The 18689-nt window shown below is 38.2% G+C and overlaps 1 protein-coding gene and 1 non-coding gene across 3 annotated transcripts in view; one reads left to right on the top strand and one right to left on the bottom strand.

Moving 5' to 3' along the window:
* The window catches only part of LOC125669529 (HEAT repeat-containing protein 1-like), a 41704-nt gene that overhangs the window by 11745 nt on the left and 11270 nt on the right, over nucleotides 1-18689 (bottom strand). Inside the window, exons 6-27 of one of the 2 annotated variants that reach the window (XM_056164051.1) lie at nucleotides 18300-18554; nucleotides 18129-18214; nucleotides 17429-17686; nucleotides 17234-17341; nucleotides 15578-15794; nucleotides 14831-14920; nucleotides 13830-14508; nucleotides 13301-13431; nucleotides 12384-12552; nucleotides 11956-12137; nucleotides 11355-11528; nucleotides 10871-11089; nucleotides 10469-10597; nucleotides 9449-9543; nucleotides 9202-9351; nucleotides 7767-7873; nucleotides 7509-7630; nucleotides 7245-7373; nucleotides 6743-6967; nucleotides 6478-6601; nucleotides 4621-4775; nucleotides 1632-1793 (exon numbers count right to left, since the gene is read on the bottom strand). In XM_056164051.1, coding sequence (XP_056020026.1) covers nucleotides 1632-1793; nucleotides 4621-4775; nucleotides 6478-6601; nucleotides 6743-6967; nucleotides 7245-7373; nucleotides 7509-7630; nucleotides 7767-7873; nucleotides 9202-9351; nucleotides 9449-9543; nucleotides 10469-10597; nucleotides 10871-11089; nucleotides 11355-11528; nucleotides 11956-12137; nucleotides 12384-12552; nucleotides 13301-13431; nucleotides 13830-14508; nucleotides 14831-14920; nucleotides 15578-15794; nucleotides 17234-17341; nucleotides 17429-17686; nucleotides 18129-18214; nucleotides 18300-18554 — 3966 coding nt within the window. Of the gene's footprint in view, nucleotides 1-1631; nucleotides 1794-4620; nucleotides 4776-6477; nucleotides 6602-6742; nucleotides 6968-7244; nucleotides 7374-7508; nucleotides 7631-7766; nucleotides 7874-9201; nucleotides 9352-9448; nucleotides 9544-10468; nucleotides 10598-10870; nucleotides 11090-11354; nucleotides 11529-11955; nucleotides 12138-12383; nucleotides 12553-13300; nucleotides 13432-13829; nucleotides 14509-14830; nucleotides 14921-15577; nucleotides 15795-17233; nucleotides 17342-17428; nucleotides 17687-17900; nucleotides 17985-18128; nucleotides 18215-18299; nucleotides 18555-18689 lie in introns of those variants that run through there. The other variant, XM_056164052.1, reaches the window with a different exon arrangement.
* Trnat-agu (transfer RNA threonine (anticodon AGU)) lies at nucleotides 8398-8471 on the top strand. Its single transcript has one exon. It is a non-coding gene; the product is annotated as a tRNA-Thr (tRNA).

The following is an 18689-nucleotide window of genomic DNA, read 5'->3' as shown; positions in this document are numbered from 1 at the left end:
AATATACTTCAAATTAATGCTGGGAAAATACACATCAAATTAATGCTGTGAAAATACATATCAAATTAATGTTGTGAAAATACACATCAAATTAATGCTGTGAAAATACATATCAAATTAATGCTGTGAAAATACACATCAAATTAATGTTGTGAAAATATACATCAAATTAATGCTGTGAAAATACAACTGTACTTTTGCGGATATAAAATCACTCCTTTCTGTGAGGGTTTGATTATCATTGAATTAATACAAAACACAGTCTTCCATAAACAACTACAAATCCTGAAACGCCAAAATGAAGTATAGCACACTTAGTATGCAATTTTGCCTACATAAATACTTTTTTCTTGAATATCATTTTTTATAAATATTCTGCTATACAATGTCAGTTTATACTTGTGTTTACCCAAATTACTCAATAAAGATATCTATACGTGACAGTATCTTTATTTGATTAGCATAACATCACCGTCATTATATAGAGTATACAGTAGATGTAACGTAATGGGCCTAAAAAATTGCAAACTGTTGCAAAAGGCCACCCTAAACCAGAAATAAAACACTGAAATTGTTTTACTTAAGTATGGCTGTACATCAAGTCCATTTAAGGAAATTTGGTTTAAGATGGCCTTCTTGTTGAAAATGGCTAAATTATGAAAAAAAATTGCTCTCAAAATTTACCTTAAGATTTAACAGCCTGTCAAACGTGAAACCTTTAAACTTACATGCCTGGGTGGCCTAGTGGTTTAGGTGCTCAGTAATCTCAAACTTAATGCATACATTCCAAGTTCTAGTCCAATATTTTTGGGTTTTGGGTCGGTTTTTTTTGGGGGGGGGGGGGGGGGGGAGGGGTTTATAAATGTGATACATATATTTTAACAAATATTAGTCATTTTCATCATAACTTCCAATATTTGCAAGTTACGACCTAAAGAAAAGGAATTCATTTTGAGATCACTGTACTTTCGTTTGTTTACACTAACCTGTTCCTGTGTGCACAGAATTTTCAAACCGTAATGTGGCTGACAAAAAGCTAAACAAATACTGCAAGAAAAAGGGGCACAAATGCACAACATGCAATATTAAGTAAAAATAGGTCAAGGGAGCAAAAAACTATTATACAGTTTGACTTCTCAAAAGTAAATATAAAAACTCATGTAGCAACTGTGATGTGATATTTAGGCAAAGCTAAACACTCGAATTATCAACCAAAGGCAAATGAACTAAAGAAATCTATTAAAGGTGCTGCAGCCATGTCAAAAAAGACAGTGAGCTAAGTAATGCCATATGTAAAAGGGTTGTTTTGTGATATGAATGCACCTATGAAAATATTGTACTGTTCATCATTCCACATAGGAACATGGTTTATTGATTAAAGAATTGACTCATATAAATGTCAGTAAAGCTAAACTGCAGCAGTTATCTATCTTGGTTAACGAAACATTAAAAAGGTTCGCCTTATATCTAAAAATAACACGCCAGTCTATTATCGGAAACCGGTGTTTTTCCTTTACATTTCTGAGTCGGCCATTTCGTCAGCAAAAGTGCTATACCTTTTGACCCCACGAAAATAATGGATTTGACAGTATTCAAAATGCAGCCATGAATATGATAATTTAAAATCTGACCTTGTCCAGAAGGTCATAAATTTTGTGGGACAGAGCACGGTAGAACTTGGCCAGGGTGTGATCCTCCAACTTCAGCTCCGTCAGACGACAAATGTACGTCATGATTGTCTGCACGAGGTGGTGAAAGCCCGAGGTGATCTCATCCTCTTCACAAGCAGACAACTGAAAGGCCAGAGAGAAAATAAAAAGATAAGCTGCAGATTCTTCCTAATCTTAGTATGGATGAAGAAGTTCATCTCTTTCTTCATCAACTGAATGTTCTGAGTATGGATGAAGAAGTTTATCTCTGTCTTCATCAACTGAATGGACAATGAAATCAAACATTTTGTACGTGTAGTATGCATTTTTTCTTAATCAATTATGCATGAATACATGTATACTTTAAAAATTGTTAAATACAACAAGAAGTATTTGTGAAACATTGATGCCCCTTGATTACAACAAAGTGAAACCAGGTTAAAGGTCAATGTTTAGGTCACAAAGTAAAAGATTTTAGTCTAAATGGAAAGGTATTGCCACAAGAAATACACACACCAAATATGAAAGCTCTACCTCTTATGGTGTAAAAGATAAAACCTAGGTTAAAGTTTTTTGCCACAGACTGACAGACGGATAGGCCAAAAACTATATGCCCCAAAGTCTTTGATCCCAGAGGCATAAAAAGGATCACAAAATTAATTTCTTATCACACCTAAACTGTACACCATAACACATACCTAAACTGTACACCGTAACACATACCTAAACTGTACACCGTAACACACACCTAAACTGTACACCATAACACACACCTAAACTGTACACCGTAACACCTACCTAAACTGTACACCGTAACACATACTTAAACTGTACACCGTAACACATACCTAAACTGTACACCGTAACACATACCTAAACTGTACACCATAACACCTACCTAAACTGTACACCGTAACACATACCTAAACTGTACACCATAACACACACCTAAACTGTACACCATAACACATACCTAAACTGTACACCGTAACACATACCTAAACTGTACACCGTAACACGTACCTAAACTGTACACCGTAACACACACCTAAACTGTACACCATAACACCTACCTAAACTGTACACCATAACACACACCTAAACTGTACACCATAACACATACCTAAACTGTACACCATAACACATACCTAAACTGTACACCATAACACACACCTAAACTGTACACCATAACACACACCTAAACTGTACACCATAACACGTACCTAAACTGTACACCGTAACACGTACCTAAACTGTACACCGTAACACATACCTAAACTGTACACCGTAACACCTACCTAAACTGTACACCATAACACATACCTAAACTGTACACCGTAACACCTACCTAAACTGTACACCGTAACACCTACCTAAACTGTACACCGTAACACATACCTAAACTGTACACCGTAACACATACCTAAACTGTACACCGTAACACGTACCTAAACTGTACACCGTAACACGTACCTAAACTGTACACCGTAACACACACCTAAACTGTACACCGTAACACCTACCTAAACTGTACACCATAACACACACCTAAACTGTACACCATAACACATACCTAAACTGTACACCGTAACACATACCTAAACTGTACACCGTAACACATACCTAAACTGTACACCATAACACATACCTAAACTGTACACCGTAACACATACCTAAACTGTACACCGTAACACGTACCTAAACTGTACACCGTAACACACACCTAAACTGTACACCATAACACCTACCTAAACTGTACACCATAACACACACCTAAACTGTACACCGTAACACATACCTAAACTGTACACCGTAACACATACCTAAACTGTACACCATAACACACACCTAAACTGTACACCATAACACACACCTAAACTGTACACCGTAACACGTACCTAAACTGTACACCGTAACACATACCTAAACTGTACACCGTAACACATACCTAAACTGTACACCATAACACCTACCTAAACTGTACACCATAACACATACCTAAACTGTACACCGTAACACATACCTAAACTGTACACCGTAACACATACCTAAACTGTACACCGTAACACATACCTAAACTGTACACCATAACGCATACCTAAACTGTACACCGTAACACGTACTTAAACTGTACACCGTAACACGTACCTAAACTGTACACCATAACACACACCTAAACTGTACACCATAACACACACCTAAACTGTACACCATAACACATACCTAAACTGTACACCGTAACACATACCTAAACTGTACACCATAACACCTACCTAAACTGTACACCATAACACATACCTAAACTGTACACCGTAACACGTACCTAAACTGTACACCGTAACACATACCTAAACTGTACACCACAACACACACCTAAACTGTACACCATAACACCTACCTAAAATGTACACCGTAACACGTACCTAAACTGTACACCACAACACATACTTAAACTGTACACCATAATACATACTTAAACTGTACACCGTAACACCTACCTAAACTGTACACCGTAACACCTACCTAAACTGTACACCGTAACACCTACCTAAACTGTACACCATAACACATACCTAAACTGTACACCATAACACCTACCTAAACTGTACACCATAACACCTACCTAAACTGTACACCATAACACATACCTAAACTGTACACCATAACACACCTAAACTGTACACCATAACACGTACCTAAACTGTACACCGTAACACGTACCTAAACTGTACACCGTAACACATACCTAAACTGTACACCATAACACATACCTAAACTGTACACCGTAACACACACCTAAACTGTACACCATAACACATACTTAAACTGTACACCGTAACACATACCTAAACTGTACACCGTAACACATACCTAAACTGTACACCATAACACATACCTAAACTGTACACCGTAACACCTACCTAAACTGTACACCATAACATGTACCTAAACTGTACACCGTAACACTTACCTGCTGAACGAGCGTGGAACTGACACACCAGGACAGGAGGAGTTTGACAGTTCTGTATTTGAAGTGCCTCAGCTGTTTGGCAGAGTGAGTCTCCACAGGGAAGATGCTGATGTTCTCCTGGGAGTGTTTCCCCGATCTCTTTCTTCTGACCGTCTCTGAAACAGACCCTAATTACAATAAATTCTTTAACTACAATAAATTCATTAACCAAACTCTCCCTCTGAATCCAGTGATGATGTTATTCTTCACTGGTTAGTGATTAATAGAATCCTTCATTAGTATGAGATAGGGGACAAGATCCACCGAGGGGACAAGATTTGCAGTCTAGGATAGAGTTATTCTTCACTGTGGCTAGTGATAGAGTTATTCTTCACTGTGTCTAGTGATAGAGTTATTCTTCACTGTGTCTAGTGATAGAGTTATTCTTCACTGTGTCTAGTGATAGAGTTATTCTTCATTGTGGCTAGTGATAGAGTTATTCTTCACTGTGGTTAGTGATAGAGTTATTCTTCACTGTGTCTAGTGATAGAGTTATTCTTCACTGTGTCTAATGATAGAGTTATTCTTCATTGTGGCTAGTGATAGAGTTATTCTTCACTGTGTCTAGTGATAGAGTTATTCTTCACTGTGGTTAGTGATAGAGTTATTCTTCACTGTATCTAGTGATAGAGTTATTCTTCACTGTGGCTAGTGATAGAGTTATTCTTCACTGTGTCTAGTGATAGAGTTATTCTTCACTGTGGTTTGTTCTTTTTCATGTGTGCTGTGATCCCCTGTTCCTTCTGATGCTCCAATTTTTTCTAAGGGCTGTTCCAGAAATGATCAAATGGAGGGGTCGGGCGGCAAATGATATTTTTTTGTGTGGGTGGTCGTATTTTTTCATATTTTATTTGGTCCGTGGTTGGACTGTTAAAAAAATATTTATTATGGGTAGTGGGTAGTTTCTATTGTTTTATTTAGTGCCACGTGGGTGTTGAGTTTTCAGAATATTTTTATTGTCGCTCTTGTGTTGGTTACAAAATGACGGAGGGAAAACTGAAAACGTGCTTTCGAAATGCTGCTTTCGAAATCGGAAATCGGAAGTAACATAGAACTATTTGAGTTGTCGCTCTTTGCAGCGCCATAACTTTCCATTACGGCACTCTTCAAATTAGAGGCGCGTTTAGTAGGGTCCCTTTGGACGTGATGGCGGCGAACTCTGTTCTGTAGATTATTACAGATTTTGGGAATATTTTGACACCAATAGGTATTCCGTTTTCTAATAAAAATAGGCAAACCTTAGTTGATTTATACGAGGGTACCAATGCGTTATATTTATCAGTCGGTGTGATGGTGATATAGAGGCCTCCGGGCGCGGGCTCCATTAGAAGACGAACGATTCGTGGAAAAACATATCCATACCCATTTCATGATAATAGCATCGTTTGGACTCCCAATCTTTCCAACATTCCCGCCATAGATGCCTTTGATTGTTGATGTGACATCGTTTCTTCAGAACTAGTGATACAATGTCGCACAGGCATTACCGCGTCATTGACTAGAATGTTTGTCCCGAAAACCTCGCGAGATTTGTACCGTTTTCATTTTTAAAAATATTTTTGTGGTGGGTCTGGTTAGTTTTTTTTTTTAATTAGATGGGTCATTGTAAAATGAGTTTATTAATTTGATGGGTCATGGGGTAATTTTTTATTTTTTTTTTATGGGTGCTTGGTATATACAAAAGGTGCCTCCCGACCCCCCCATGTATTATTTCTGGAATAGCCCTAACAAGATTTTGTTATTTCTCAAGCAGAAAAATACATCAATCTATTATAAAATAAAGATTATGAAAACCGTCATGTCAGAAGAGATTCATACCTGTGGGTTTGTCTACTGGTAACCCTGATATGTAGGATATCATGGTTGCTATGGAGTTGATTTGTGTTGTCATGGAGAATTGGGACAACAAATTCAGGTTAAATTGCATCTCAGTATCGTCTCCCTGTTGAGAAACAATCAGTATGAGTTATCTACCTTTACTTTCATTCTAACATTACAATCAATAAAGAGAGATTGATATTTGTATTCTTACAATAAAATGCAGTAAATGAATTTGTCATCTTGTTTTACAATATAACCTTACATCAGTTGTTTCCCCTGCTGATTGTGAGATTTCGTGGGTCATCTTCAACAGAACACACCGCCACAGGAAGTTGTTCCCATCCACGATTTCCACCAGTCGCGTGAACAGCATCAGGCGGCGATGCTCGGGGATATGGGTGTAAGCATCCACAAACACCTGCATTACCATGGTGATGACCCCTTCCTTAGTCTGACCTCCAACATGGACCTCCCTTTGCTCACAAGCCTGAGTGAAATACAATGGCAATATCACATTTTTTTAAATCGAGTAACTGAAGATAACACAATTAACATTTTATGTTATAACATACATTGTCATGGTTACCCAAGTTATAGGTTACAAAAAAAAAAAAGAATTCCAAAACAAGCTTTACTTCAATCACACTGCTCTTTTGAAAAAGAGGCTCATAACTTTCATCCAAAAAATTCATTAACTCAGGTAAGCTAAAATTCATAATCTTCCTAATGGATAGCAACAAAGGGCACATTAAATGCGATATTACTGTTACTAGGGCAGGCACCACGGTCTCCAGGATACGATTGATGACATGGAAACTGTACTGGTCGTCATGGCGCATAATGTTGGCTCCCATGAAAGTGAACACAGACATCACCTTGTGCAGGAGATCTTCCTATCAAATAAAAAATTAATAAATGAATTAACAAACATTTTGCTTTACTCTTTATTTTTTTAGTTCTCTAAGGTCAAGGACTGAGAAATACATGTATGTTTGATTTTAACTTGATACGAAATAAATGAAACATACTGGGAATATTTTGGAGGCTGTAGTGAGGACCAGAAGGGCTTTATGATGAGTCTGAGGATTGCTGGATGTTCGTATAGCATTCACTATCAGGTCAATATTGAACGAAGAATCCTTCTTCAAGTCTAAATCAGAGGATATGAAAATAATTAATACAATTATAATAAATGAAAATTCTTAAGTTTAACATTATAAATGTCTTAAGAATCTAATTCCTTTGCATTTATTTGTTTCTTTTTAAAAATAATAAAATTTGTTGACCTGGTACAAGACCATGATTAATGGCCCGTTGACACGCTTCATCGACCACTGACAACAGAAGCTGTTTGATATACTCAGCTGATGTGTGCTGGTCTGAATTCAACACCCTACAATCATCAAATAGTGTCATTAGATCCAGCCATCTCTTCCCATCCAACACAAATGAAATATACACAGTCGGATAGTGTTTTTCACAAGGACTGAAATACATATCTACATGTACTGTGCACTGGAAAATTTTCATCCTTCAATTACTTTTCACCTATTTCATCCATATCCAAAAACAGGCAAATTTAAAACTGAGTGAAATTAAATTTTCTTGTTATTCTTAAGTAGAAAAATGGTCATGACCTAATTCATATGAGAATGAAAACATTCCTCAATGAATCCGGACATATATATCTGTATACAGTAAACAAACAGGATATGACCTTCTGAATGACCTCTGTATACAGTAAACAAACAAGATATGACCTTCTGAATGACCTCTGTATACAGTAAACAAACAAGATATGACCTTCTGAATGACCTCCTCATCTGTATACAGTAAACAAACAGGATATGACCTTCTGAATGACCTCCTCATCTGTATACAGTTGTAGTAATTAGGGCTATATGGACCATGGATATCGGCCTGGATAGCTCAGTGGTTAGAGCACCTGACTAGTAATGCAGGGGTCCCGGGTTCGATTCCCGGTCCAGCCAAAGATTTTCTCCTCTCTCCTATATATACTACACAGTAAACAAACAGGATATGACCTTCTGAATGACCTCCTCATCTGTATACAGTAAACAAACAAGATATGACCTTCTGAATGACCTCCTCATCTGTATACAGTAAACAAACAGGATATGACCTTCTGAATGACCTCATCTGTATACAGTAAACAAACAAGATATGACCTTCTGAATGACCTCCTTCTCTGTATACTGTAGACAAACAGGATATGACCTTCTGAATGACCTCCTTCTCTGCATACTGTAGACAAACAGGATATGACCTTCTGAATGACCTCCTTCTCTGTATACTGTAGACAAACAGAATATGACCTTCTGAATGACCTCCTTCTCTGTATACTGTAGACAAACAGGATATGACCTTCTGAATGACCTCCTTCTCTGTATACTGTAGACAAACAGGATATGACCTTCTGAATGACCTCCTTCTCTGCATACTGTAGACAAACAGGATATGACCTTCTGAATGACCTCCTTCTCTGTATACTGTAGACAAACAGAATATGACCTTCTGAATGACCTCCTTCTCTGTATACTGTAGACAAACAGGATATGACCTTCTGAATGACCTCCTTCTCTGTATACTGTAGACAAACAGGATATGACCTTCTGAATGACCTCCTTCTCTGCATACTGTAGACAAACAGGATATGACCTTCTGAATGACCTCCTCATCAATACTGAATACTGCACTTACTCAGACAGTATTTTGAATATCGTTGGCAAAAGTTGAAGATAACCATTGATTTTCTTCTTGCTTTGAATAGTCTCCAGGACAACCACCACTCGTTGCCATGTCAACTGTTCAAAAACATCTTCTTCTTTTTGTCCATGAACATCGGACTTCCTGTAATTAGGATAAAACTGATTACATTGCTGCTCTGTAACAAGAACATCTCAAAATGTTTACAGACTTTCTGTTCTATAGGAGGGAGAAAGTTCACCTATGTCTTTTGCGCTCCTTGACGGTTGAAGCTGACAGTGTCGTCTGCAGACATTTGTTTAGTTCCACTGCAACATGGCTGCTTTCCAATGCCAACTGTAAAAGTGGTTGAACAGAAATCTTGATTTATAGTCAACAGTCTGCTTATATCCTGTAAAATGACTGATGTAGATTATTTCTACTATCTGTGACATATTTCTTTTTTTGTGTGTGTGACTTTACTTACTTACACCTGTGTGACTTTACTTTCTTACACCTGTGTGACTTTACTTTCTTACACCTGTGTGACTTTACTTTACTTACACCTGTGTGACTTTACTTACACCTGTGTGACTTTACTCTCACCTGTGTGACTTTACTTACTTACACCTGTGTGACTTTACTTTACTTACTTACACCTGTGTGACTTTACTTACACCTGTGTGACTTTACTTACACCTGTCTGACTTTACTTACTTACACCTGCCTGACTTTACTTACTTACACCTGTGTGACTTTACTTACACCTGTGTGACTTTACTTTACTTACTTACACCTGTGTGACTTTACTTACACCTGTCTGACTTTACTTACTTACACCTGTGTGACTTTACTTTCTTACACCTGTGTGACTTTACTTTCACCTGTGTGACTTTACTTACACCTGTGTGACTTTACTTTCACCTGTGTGACTTTACTTACACCTGTCTGACTTTACTTACTTACACCTGTCTGACTTTACTTACACCTGTGTGACTTTACTTTACTTACTTACACCTGTGTGACTTTACTTTACTTACTTACACCTGTGTGACTTTACTTACACCTGTGTGACTTTACTTACTTACACCTGTCTGACTTTACTTACACCTGTGTGACTTTACTTTACTTACTTACACCTGTCTGACTTTACTTACTTACACCTGTGTGACTTTACTTACACTTGTGTGACTTTACTTACACCTGCGTGACTTTACTTTCACCTGTGTGACTTTACTTACACCTGTGTGATTTTTACTTTACTTACACCTGTGTGACTTACATGTTTAAGTGTCCTCTTGATCACTTTCACTGTTTCTGGACTCCGAACTTTGACCCAGGCATCAAACAAACTAGATAGAATCCGCTGTTGAGTTTCTGGTGTCAGCTCACTGTAAAATTCTCCTGTCACCTGTTAATCACCCAGACAAATAATCAGGCTCAGTTAAATTCACCTTTCTTATATAATTTTATTTGATATCATATAACCTGTGAGATCATTAAATTCTGTATCGTGTGGACTATGAGTTTATGTAATCTGCGAGATCATTAAATTCTGTATCGTGTGGACTATGAGTTTATGTAATCTGCGAGATCATTAAATTCTGTATCGTGTGGACTATGAGTTTATATAATCTGTGAGATCATTAAATTCTGTATCGTGTGGACTATGAGTTTATATAACCTGTGAGATCATCATCTCCTGTATTGTGTTGACTGGTCCAGCTATCATTTCGAGGACCAAGGTCAGAGCCTCGGGGTTAGAATCCAGGAGAGAGGCCGTCTCCAAGGTCCACCTCTGGATCAGTAGTCTGCAGCTGTCGACAGCCAGGGGTGGGGGGTTGTCACAGAGACAGGCAGATAACAAAGACTGAAAGGTTGGTAGAAGGTCACTCAGGAAACTCTGAAATACAAACGACAATTTGTCAAGTACAGAGGTATGTGTAAACTTTTGTTTGAATAAATTTCTAATTATAGACTCATATCCGCTCAAAGAAGCAAAAATAAAAGAAGCCTTACAAAATTCTCATTCAAATAACAAACCACAGTTAAATATAAGTACATAAACTTTTCAAGTTTTAACACTACAAAACCAACATCAAGCCATATCCACAATTAATCCATGACAAAACTAAAAACATAACATCAAACAAGAAACCAGTACTTACCTTGCTGTTGTGTAAAGCTGTGATCTGAAGCAGGTTATTCCTGATGTATTGTGGAGTATCAGAGTTCTGGACCACGTCCACAATCATACTGACCAGGCTACTGTCTGTCTTCCTACCAGAGTGAGATCTCCGTTTGCCCTTATTGGGTCCACTACTCAGGACAGAAGTGACAGTCTGGTTGTAAAAATTAAAGCCGTTTTTATAGTATACATTTACAACTCCTCCATTGGATGACCTTGTCATGGTTAAAAAGTTTCACTACATTCCTGTTCTTTTTAATTAGTACCCAGTATCTGGCAACATTTACATAGGATGAGTGGTGCCATAAAAGGTGTGTTCTGTATATAAGCCAGGATAATTGAACTGTACCATAGGTAATTCACCTGTAACCTGTATAATTCACCTGTAGCCTGGTTAATTTACATGAAACCTGTTAATTTACCTGTAACTGGGAATATTCACTTTTAGTCTGCATAATTTACCTGTAACCTGGATAATTTACATGTAAACTTGATAATTCACCTGGAGTCTGGATAATTTACCTGTAACCTAATAATTCACCCATATCCTGGATAATTGAACAGTAGCCTGGATAATTTACCTGTTTCAGATATTCCTGGTCCGACACAATCTCCATCTCACACTTCTGGATGTGGTTCACTAGTGGCACAAACACACTCTGACCAAGACCATCTTTGTCTCTCAGAAGCTTTAGGCACTCCATGGTCGTCTGGCGAATTCTGATAAACGGACTTGTCATGGCCAAAATCAGATTTATTATCACTGAAAAATAGTATTGGTGACTTTTCTACAACAACAAAGTCTAATGAAGTTATCAAAGAATTTATCTATGACAACAAATTTTAAAGAAGTTATCAGAGAATTTATCAATGACAACAAATTCTAAAGAAGTTATCAGAGAATTTTACTATGACAACAAATTCTAAAGAAGTTATCAGAGAATTTTACAATGACAACAAATTCTAAAGAAGTTATCAGAGAATTTTACATTATTATCCCATTACAAACCTGAATCTGGAACCTGTACTTTCTTGCTTTCATGCAGTAGCTGTTTTCCAATCAGAAGAGCTTGAATCTGTAGGCTGACCTTGACTCCTGACCTTTCACTGAGGTCATTACAATGTTGTGTCCACAGAAGTCCAAGAAACTTCATTCTGACATCATTGTCAGAGAAGTGCTGAAAAATGAGACATGTAAGGAATAAATTAGACAGAAATCATACCATTATTCTATTTTATGTAGATATCTAATTGTTCACAGTTTTACTTCTTTATTTATAAATAAGTTACATAGATATCTAATTGTTATAGTCATGTTTCAGTTTTACTTAATTACAAATAAGTTTCATGTCAGGTTGAAAGGTGACTTACATGTGAAATTTATCATCCCCTGCCTAAAACATCCTGTTTATCATGTGAAATTTATCATCCCTGCCTAAAACACACCCTCTTTATCAAGTGAAATTTATTATCCCCTGCCTAAAACACATCCTGTTTATCATGTGAAATGTATCATCCCCTGCCTAAAACACATCCAGTTTATCATGTGAAATTTATTATCCCCTGCCTAAAACACACCCTCTTTATCAAGTGAAATGTATCATCCCCTGCCTAAAACACATCCTGTTTATCATGTGAAATTTATCATCCCCTGCCTAAAACATATCATGTTTATTGCAATGTTTTTATCCAGGATTAGAAAACAATGAAACAGCAAATGCTTAACACCAACAAAATATTCTTTAACATAAATCATCAAATAATACACTTGACATAAATTTTGAAAATGACGTCATAAATAATCGCAAATCTTCTTTATAATCAAATGCTATTTCAGACATAGTAATCCATTCATCTTCAGCCAGAGTCGAAACATAATCTTATACAAGAATAAACCGTCCGATTCACTGCTACTGACGTGAGTACCTGCAGGAACTGGGCCACTAGTCTCCTGTATCCATTCCTACAGACCGAGGTGCTGGACTGTAGAATGAGGTAATCAAACAGCCTTACTGAACAGGCGAGGGCATCGTCATCGTAATTCCAAAAGTCAGCCTCTGTACACAAATTATAAATCACGTTAAAGTGGAAGCAATCAACTATCGTAAATTAATTGATTACTAATGTAGAGAAATAACTTGTTAATGTTAAATTAACTGATGACTAACGTAGAGGAATAACTTGTTAATGTTAGATTAACTAATGTAGAGAAATAACTTGTATATGTTAGATTAAATAATTACTAATGTAGAGAAATAACTTGTATATGTTAAATTAACTGATTACTAATGCAGAGAAATAACTTGTATATGTTAAATTAACTGATTACTAATGTAGAGGAATAATTTGTATATGTTAAATTAACTGATTACTAATGTAGAGAAATAACTTGTGAATGTTAAATTAACTGATTACTAATGTAGAGAAATAACTTGTATATGTTTGAGAGACTTACTATTCTGTAAGGTGGGGATCAATTGTATCAGGTTAGACAACAGACAGAGACTTAGAGAATTCCCCTGTTTCTGACCAGCCACCAAACTTTTACAGGTGTCTGTTACCACGGTAATGACCTCCTCCCAATCGGACTCCGGTACACCCCCAGGCTGAAGTTGATGTAGAAGTTTGAGCTGATTACCGAACCACTTGATCTGGTCCCTTTTTTCTGACATCAGCGGAATGGCTGCATTCAGGAACAGCGCCAGCTGACACAGATATCGCGTGTCATCACCCCCGTCCTGTAACCGGGTCAGAAACTCGTCACAGTCTGAGGTTTTCATCACAGCATCAGCCAGCCATCCTGCCACTGCTATAGACATCTCCGCTAAATTTTCCGTCGAATGCTTCTTCTTGCCTGCTTCTTTCTTCAACTTCTGGGCCACTGATTTGATAATCTGGTTATTCTTGGCTAGGTCTGTCTCGCACAAATCTTTCAAAAACTTGAGGTCATCAGGTGTGCAGAGAAGAAACCGTGGAAAAAGGATAAGGATGACAGAGGGCTGGAATTTGGGGTCACAGCTACACAGAATCCCGAGGGCCATCTTTCCGACCCCCGACCAGGGCTGACATTTCAGCACTATCTTTCCCAGCAGCGTACACATCTGTGTGGTATCATTAATCATGCTCCATAAAGACTGAAATGAGAAAACAATCAGGAGATACTTTTATTTTATAATTTCTCAATTCAAAATTTCATCAATGTTATCTTCACCCACAGAGGTTAAAAACAGATGTATATTCAAATTTTTAATTTGCAATATAAAAATTTTGAAAAAATATCTTCATTTAATATATGTATTGGTTTGCCATATCAATTTACCATTACTTTAAAACCAAATTATGTGATGCTATAAATCAATAATTTTGTTTAAACTAATCTCAAAATCACAATCTGAGATTTTCTGCAAAATTACGTTTGGTTAAAGCTTTCCCCAATTACTACTGATTTCAACTGACCTGTCCAACTTTTAGAACCGTTTCCATGACTTCTGGTGAATCGTCTGCCAGTCTTGTAATCAACACCTCAGACACATAATCACCATCGCACTGAAAAGAAGACACAGATCATTAGGAATTCTTAGTTAGCTGGAGAAAGGTTTGCTAGTTACCACTGTTAGACTCTCGAGCCTTCTTGTTCATTTTATGTATCTACCTTATTTCATATTTCTTTTTATAATGTCTGGTCATACAGACATGTAAATTTTGCTAAATTATTGACCAAAAGTCTCGAACAAGGTTCATAAGTCCCTACAGTGTTATAGAAAAATTAAAGTATCCGAGAGCAACCAACAAATACTTCACTCTAATCAAAATTAGTAAATTAAATCCAAACCCTGATTTACATCAGACCCCGATATCCATTAAATCCAAACCCTGATTTACATCAGACCCCGATATCCATTAAATCCAAACCCTGATGTACATCAGACCCCGATATACATTAAATCCTAACCCTGATATATATAAAACCCAAACCCTGATGTACAACAAATCCTAATGTACATTAAATCCCTATTTAGATATGGTGCAGCTTAGCCATCTGTCGAGGTTCATATCAATTGTTAGATACAGTCAATCACAGGCTTCCCTCAGTAATGTCATGGAGTAGAGGAAAATGAGATCAAATAAGCATGAATGCAATAATAGCAAGATACTGACACTACGCCTGAGCACTGAGATGAGCTTCGTTTATCTGATACTTACTTTGTCAGCATTTTTCAGCAGATGCTGTACAGCATTGACCCGGATCGCTGGAGTTCTGTGATTGAGGGACAGAGTCAGACTTCCCTCAATGTCAGACAGATGCTGGTGTTTGACAGACAGAACAGAGAGGTTTAGGAAATCCTGGATCTGTCGCTTTACATCCTCCTCCTCTCCATCCACAAATTCCTGCACAGCTCTATCTAAGGAAGTGGGGTACCTGTCACACGAGATTAAACATGAGTGTGGGGTACCTGTCACATGAGATTAAATATGAGTGTGGGGTACCTGTCACACGAGATTAAACATGAGAGTGGGGTACCTGTCACACAAGATTAAACACGAGTGTGGGGAACCTGTCACACGAGATTAAACATGAGTGTGGGGTACCTGTCACACGAGATTAAACAGCTGTCATGGGAGATGAGAGTGGGGTACCTGTCACACGAGATTAAACATGAGAGTGGGGTACCTATCACACGAGATTAAACATGAGAGTGGGGTACCTGTCACACGAGATTAAACACGAGTGTGGGGAACCTGTCACACGAGATTAAACATGAGTGTGGGGTACCTATCACATGAGATTAAACATGAGTGTGGGGTACCTGTCATACGAGATTAAACATGAGTGTGGGGTACCTATCACACGAGATTAAACAGGAGTGTGGGGTACCTGTCACACGAGATTAAACAGCTGTCATGGGAGATGAGAGTGGGGTACCTGTCACACGAGATTGAACACGAGTGTGGGGTACCTGTCACACGAGATTAAACATGAGTGTGGGGTACCTGTCATACGAGATTAAACATGAGTGTGGGGTACCTGTCACACGAGATTAAACATGAGTGTGGGGTACCTATCACACGAGATTAAACAGGAGTGTGGGGTACCTGTCACACGAGATTAAACAGCTGTCATGGGAGATGAGAGTGGGGTACCTGTCACACGAGATTGAACACGAGTGTGGGGTACCTGTCACACGAGATTAAACATGAGTGTGGGGTACCTGTCATACGAGATTAAACATGAGTGTGGGGTACCTGTCACACGAGATTAAACATGAGTGTGGGGTACCTGTCACATGAGATTAAACATGAGTGTGGGGTACCTGTCACACGAGATTAAACATGACTGTGGGGTACCTGCAATCTAATTGAAATTAGATGTTAGATACGCTTGCATACTCGCTACACAAACATCTAACAACATCCCGTAGAGGGTCACGTCAGAGGTCAAATTCGATTGACCAATGAAATCACCGCTGGCAAAATTATTGAATGTTTGTTGAAGCCGATAAGTCTAGAGTGATACCGAATTTGACCTCTGACGTGACCCTCTATGGGATGTTTTTAGATGTTTGTGTAGCGAGTATGCGAGCGGATCCAACATCTAATTTTAATTAGATTGGGGTACCTGTCACACGAGATTAGACAGCTGTCATATGAGATGAGAGCAAGGTAAATGTCACACGAGATTAAATAATTGTCATTTGAGATGAGAGCAGTGTTCATGTCACAGAAATAAAACAGATTCCGTGTGAGATTAGAGCAGGTATCCAATCACACTGATAAAACAACTGCAGCATGAGAGGGGGAGGGGAGGGGTGAGTGGAGGGTACACATCACGAAGATAAGTTTTATCATATCGACATTTACCTGTCCTCCAACAGCTGAACGGTCTTCCTGTGTTTCATACTCAGCTCCTCCAGTTCACCATCATTAACAATTACATTTGCACAAAGAAGATAATTTTCAATAATTTTCCTGCAAAAACAATGGAAGAAAAATCCATTATTTGGTCCTTACACACATGTGTATAAATTAAAAGATCTGTATATTGGGAGTACTAACTTTGTGAGGTTGTCTGAGACACTCTCACTGAGAGGAACACTCGACAGGAAGTCATGAAGGATATCCAGATAACGAGGTGTGCTCGAGATGTTCTCCGAGTCACTGCTTTCACTCATACTCATGTCCGAGTCTTGCTTCACAGCCATTACAACAAGTCTGTCCAGGAAAGCCATGGTCAGTCCATCACAATTACCTGCAGACGTCAAGGTTTTCAAGCTCTCAATTAACCCTGGTTGTCGACAGATGTGTTTGAAAGATCTGGAAAAAAAATTAACAAGATAACCAACACAAGCTATCATTCAAAAGCAAGATTGATTGATTGATTGATTGATGTTTTCCGCCACACTCAACAATTTTTCAGTTATCTGGTGGTGCCCAGTTTTTATTGGTGGAAGAGAGAACCCATATACAATGTACCTGGGAAGAGACCACCGACCTTCCGAAAGTAAACTGGGAAAACTTTCTCACTTACTGGCGCGAGCGAGATTCGAATCCGCGCCGACCAGAGGTGAGAGGCCGTGTGATTTTGAGCACGATGCTCTAACCACTCGACCATGGAGGCCCTTCAAAAGCAAAAAAATTTGTGAATAATTTCAAGGGCTGATAAAGACATTTGATACGCGTAGATCTAGACTTGCAGAGCACTCTAAAATACCACAATGGTGAGGACTTTGATTAGAAGTGCCGTGTTTTCTCGTACCTAGCTGGCAGACTTGTGATCTCCTGGTGCTGAAACATCAAAGCTGCACATGTCATGGTCTCCTGCTCCAGTTTGAAAAGTGACTTCTTTAAATAAAGACAAGAAATACAAATAAAATAATAACACCAACTCATGCCCTTCAGACTCAGACAAATTTAAGCGAGGACAAACCTTGAAGAGAGCAGAGAGCAGAGTTTTTAACAGGTCCTGTCGGAGACTCGTCTTACAAACCAGCTGAGCCAGAATCATATACGTGGCAGCTCGGTACTGTGTGACCTTTGACTTCATACCACGACTGAGGTGGGGGAGGAGGGCGGCCACCAGGTTCTCTGAGGCACCACCAAACTCCAGCATCCCCACCACGGTAGACATGTACAAGGAGAAGATAACTCTTAGTTTGTCACCCTCATCCCTCCTCACGGTGTCCTGTGTCAGCAGATTATAACATTTCATATTATTTTACATCATAATGCAAAATTTTATACAACAACATGATCTTTAGATGATGGTGCTTTTGAAAACATGAAGATTTCCACAAAATTCTTCAAAAGCTCAGAACTA

This window comes from Ostrea edulis, chromosome 4 (assembly GCF_947568905.1).
Source record: "Ostrea edulis chromosome 4, xbOstEdul1.1, whole genome shotgun sequence".
In the NCBI taxonomy this organism is placed as follows: domain Eukaryota; kingdom Metazoa; phylum Mollusca; class Bivalvia; order Ostreida; family Ostreidae; genus Ostrea; species Ostrea edulis.
This window is presented reverse-complemented; position numbering and strand designations above follow the sequence as displayed.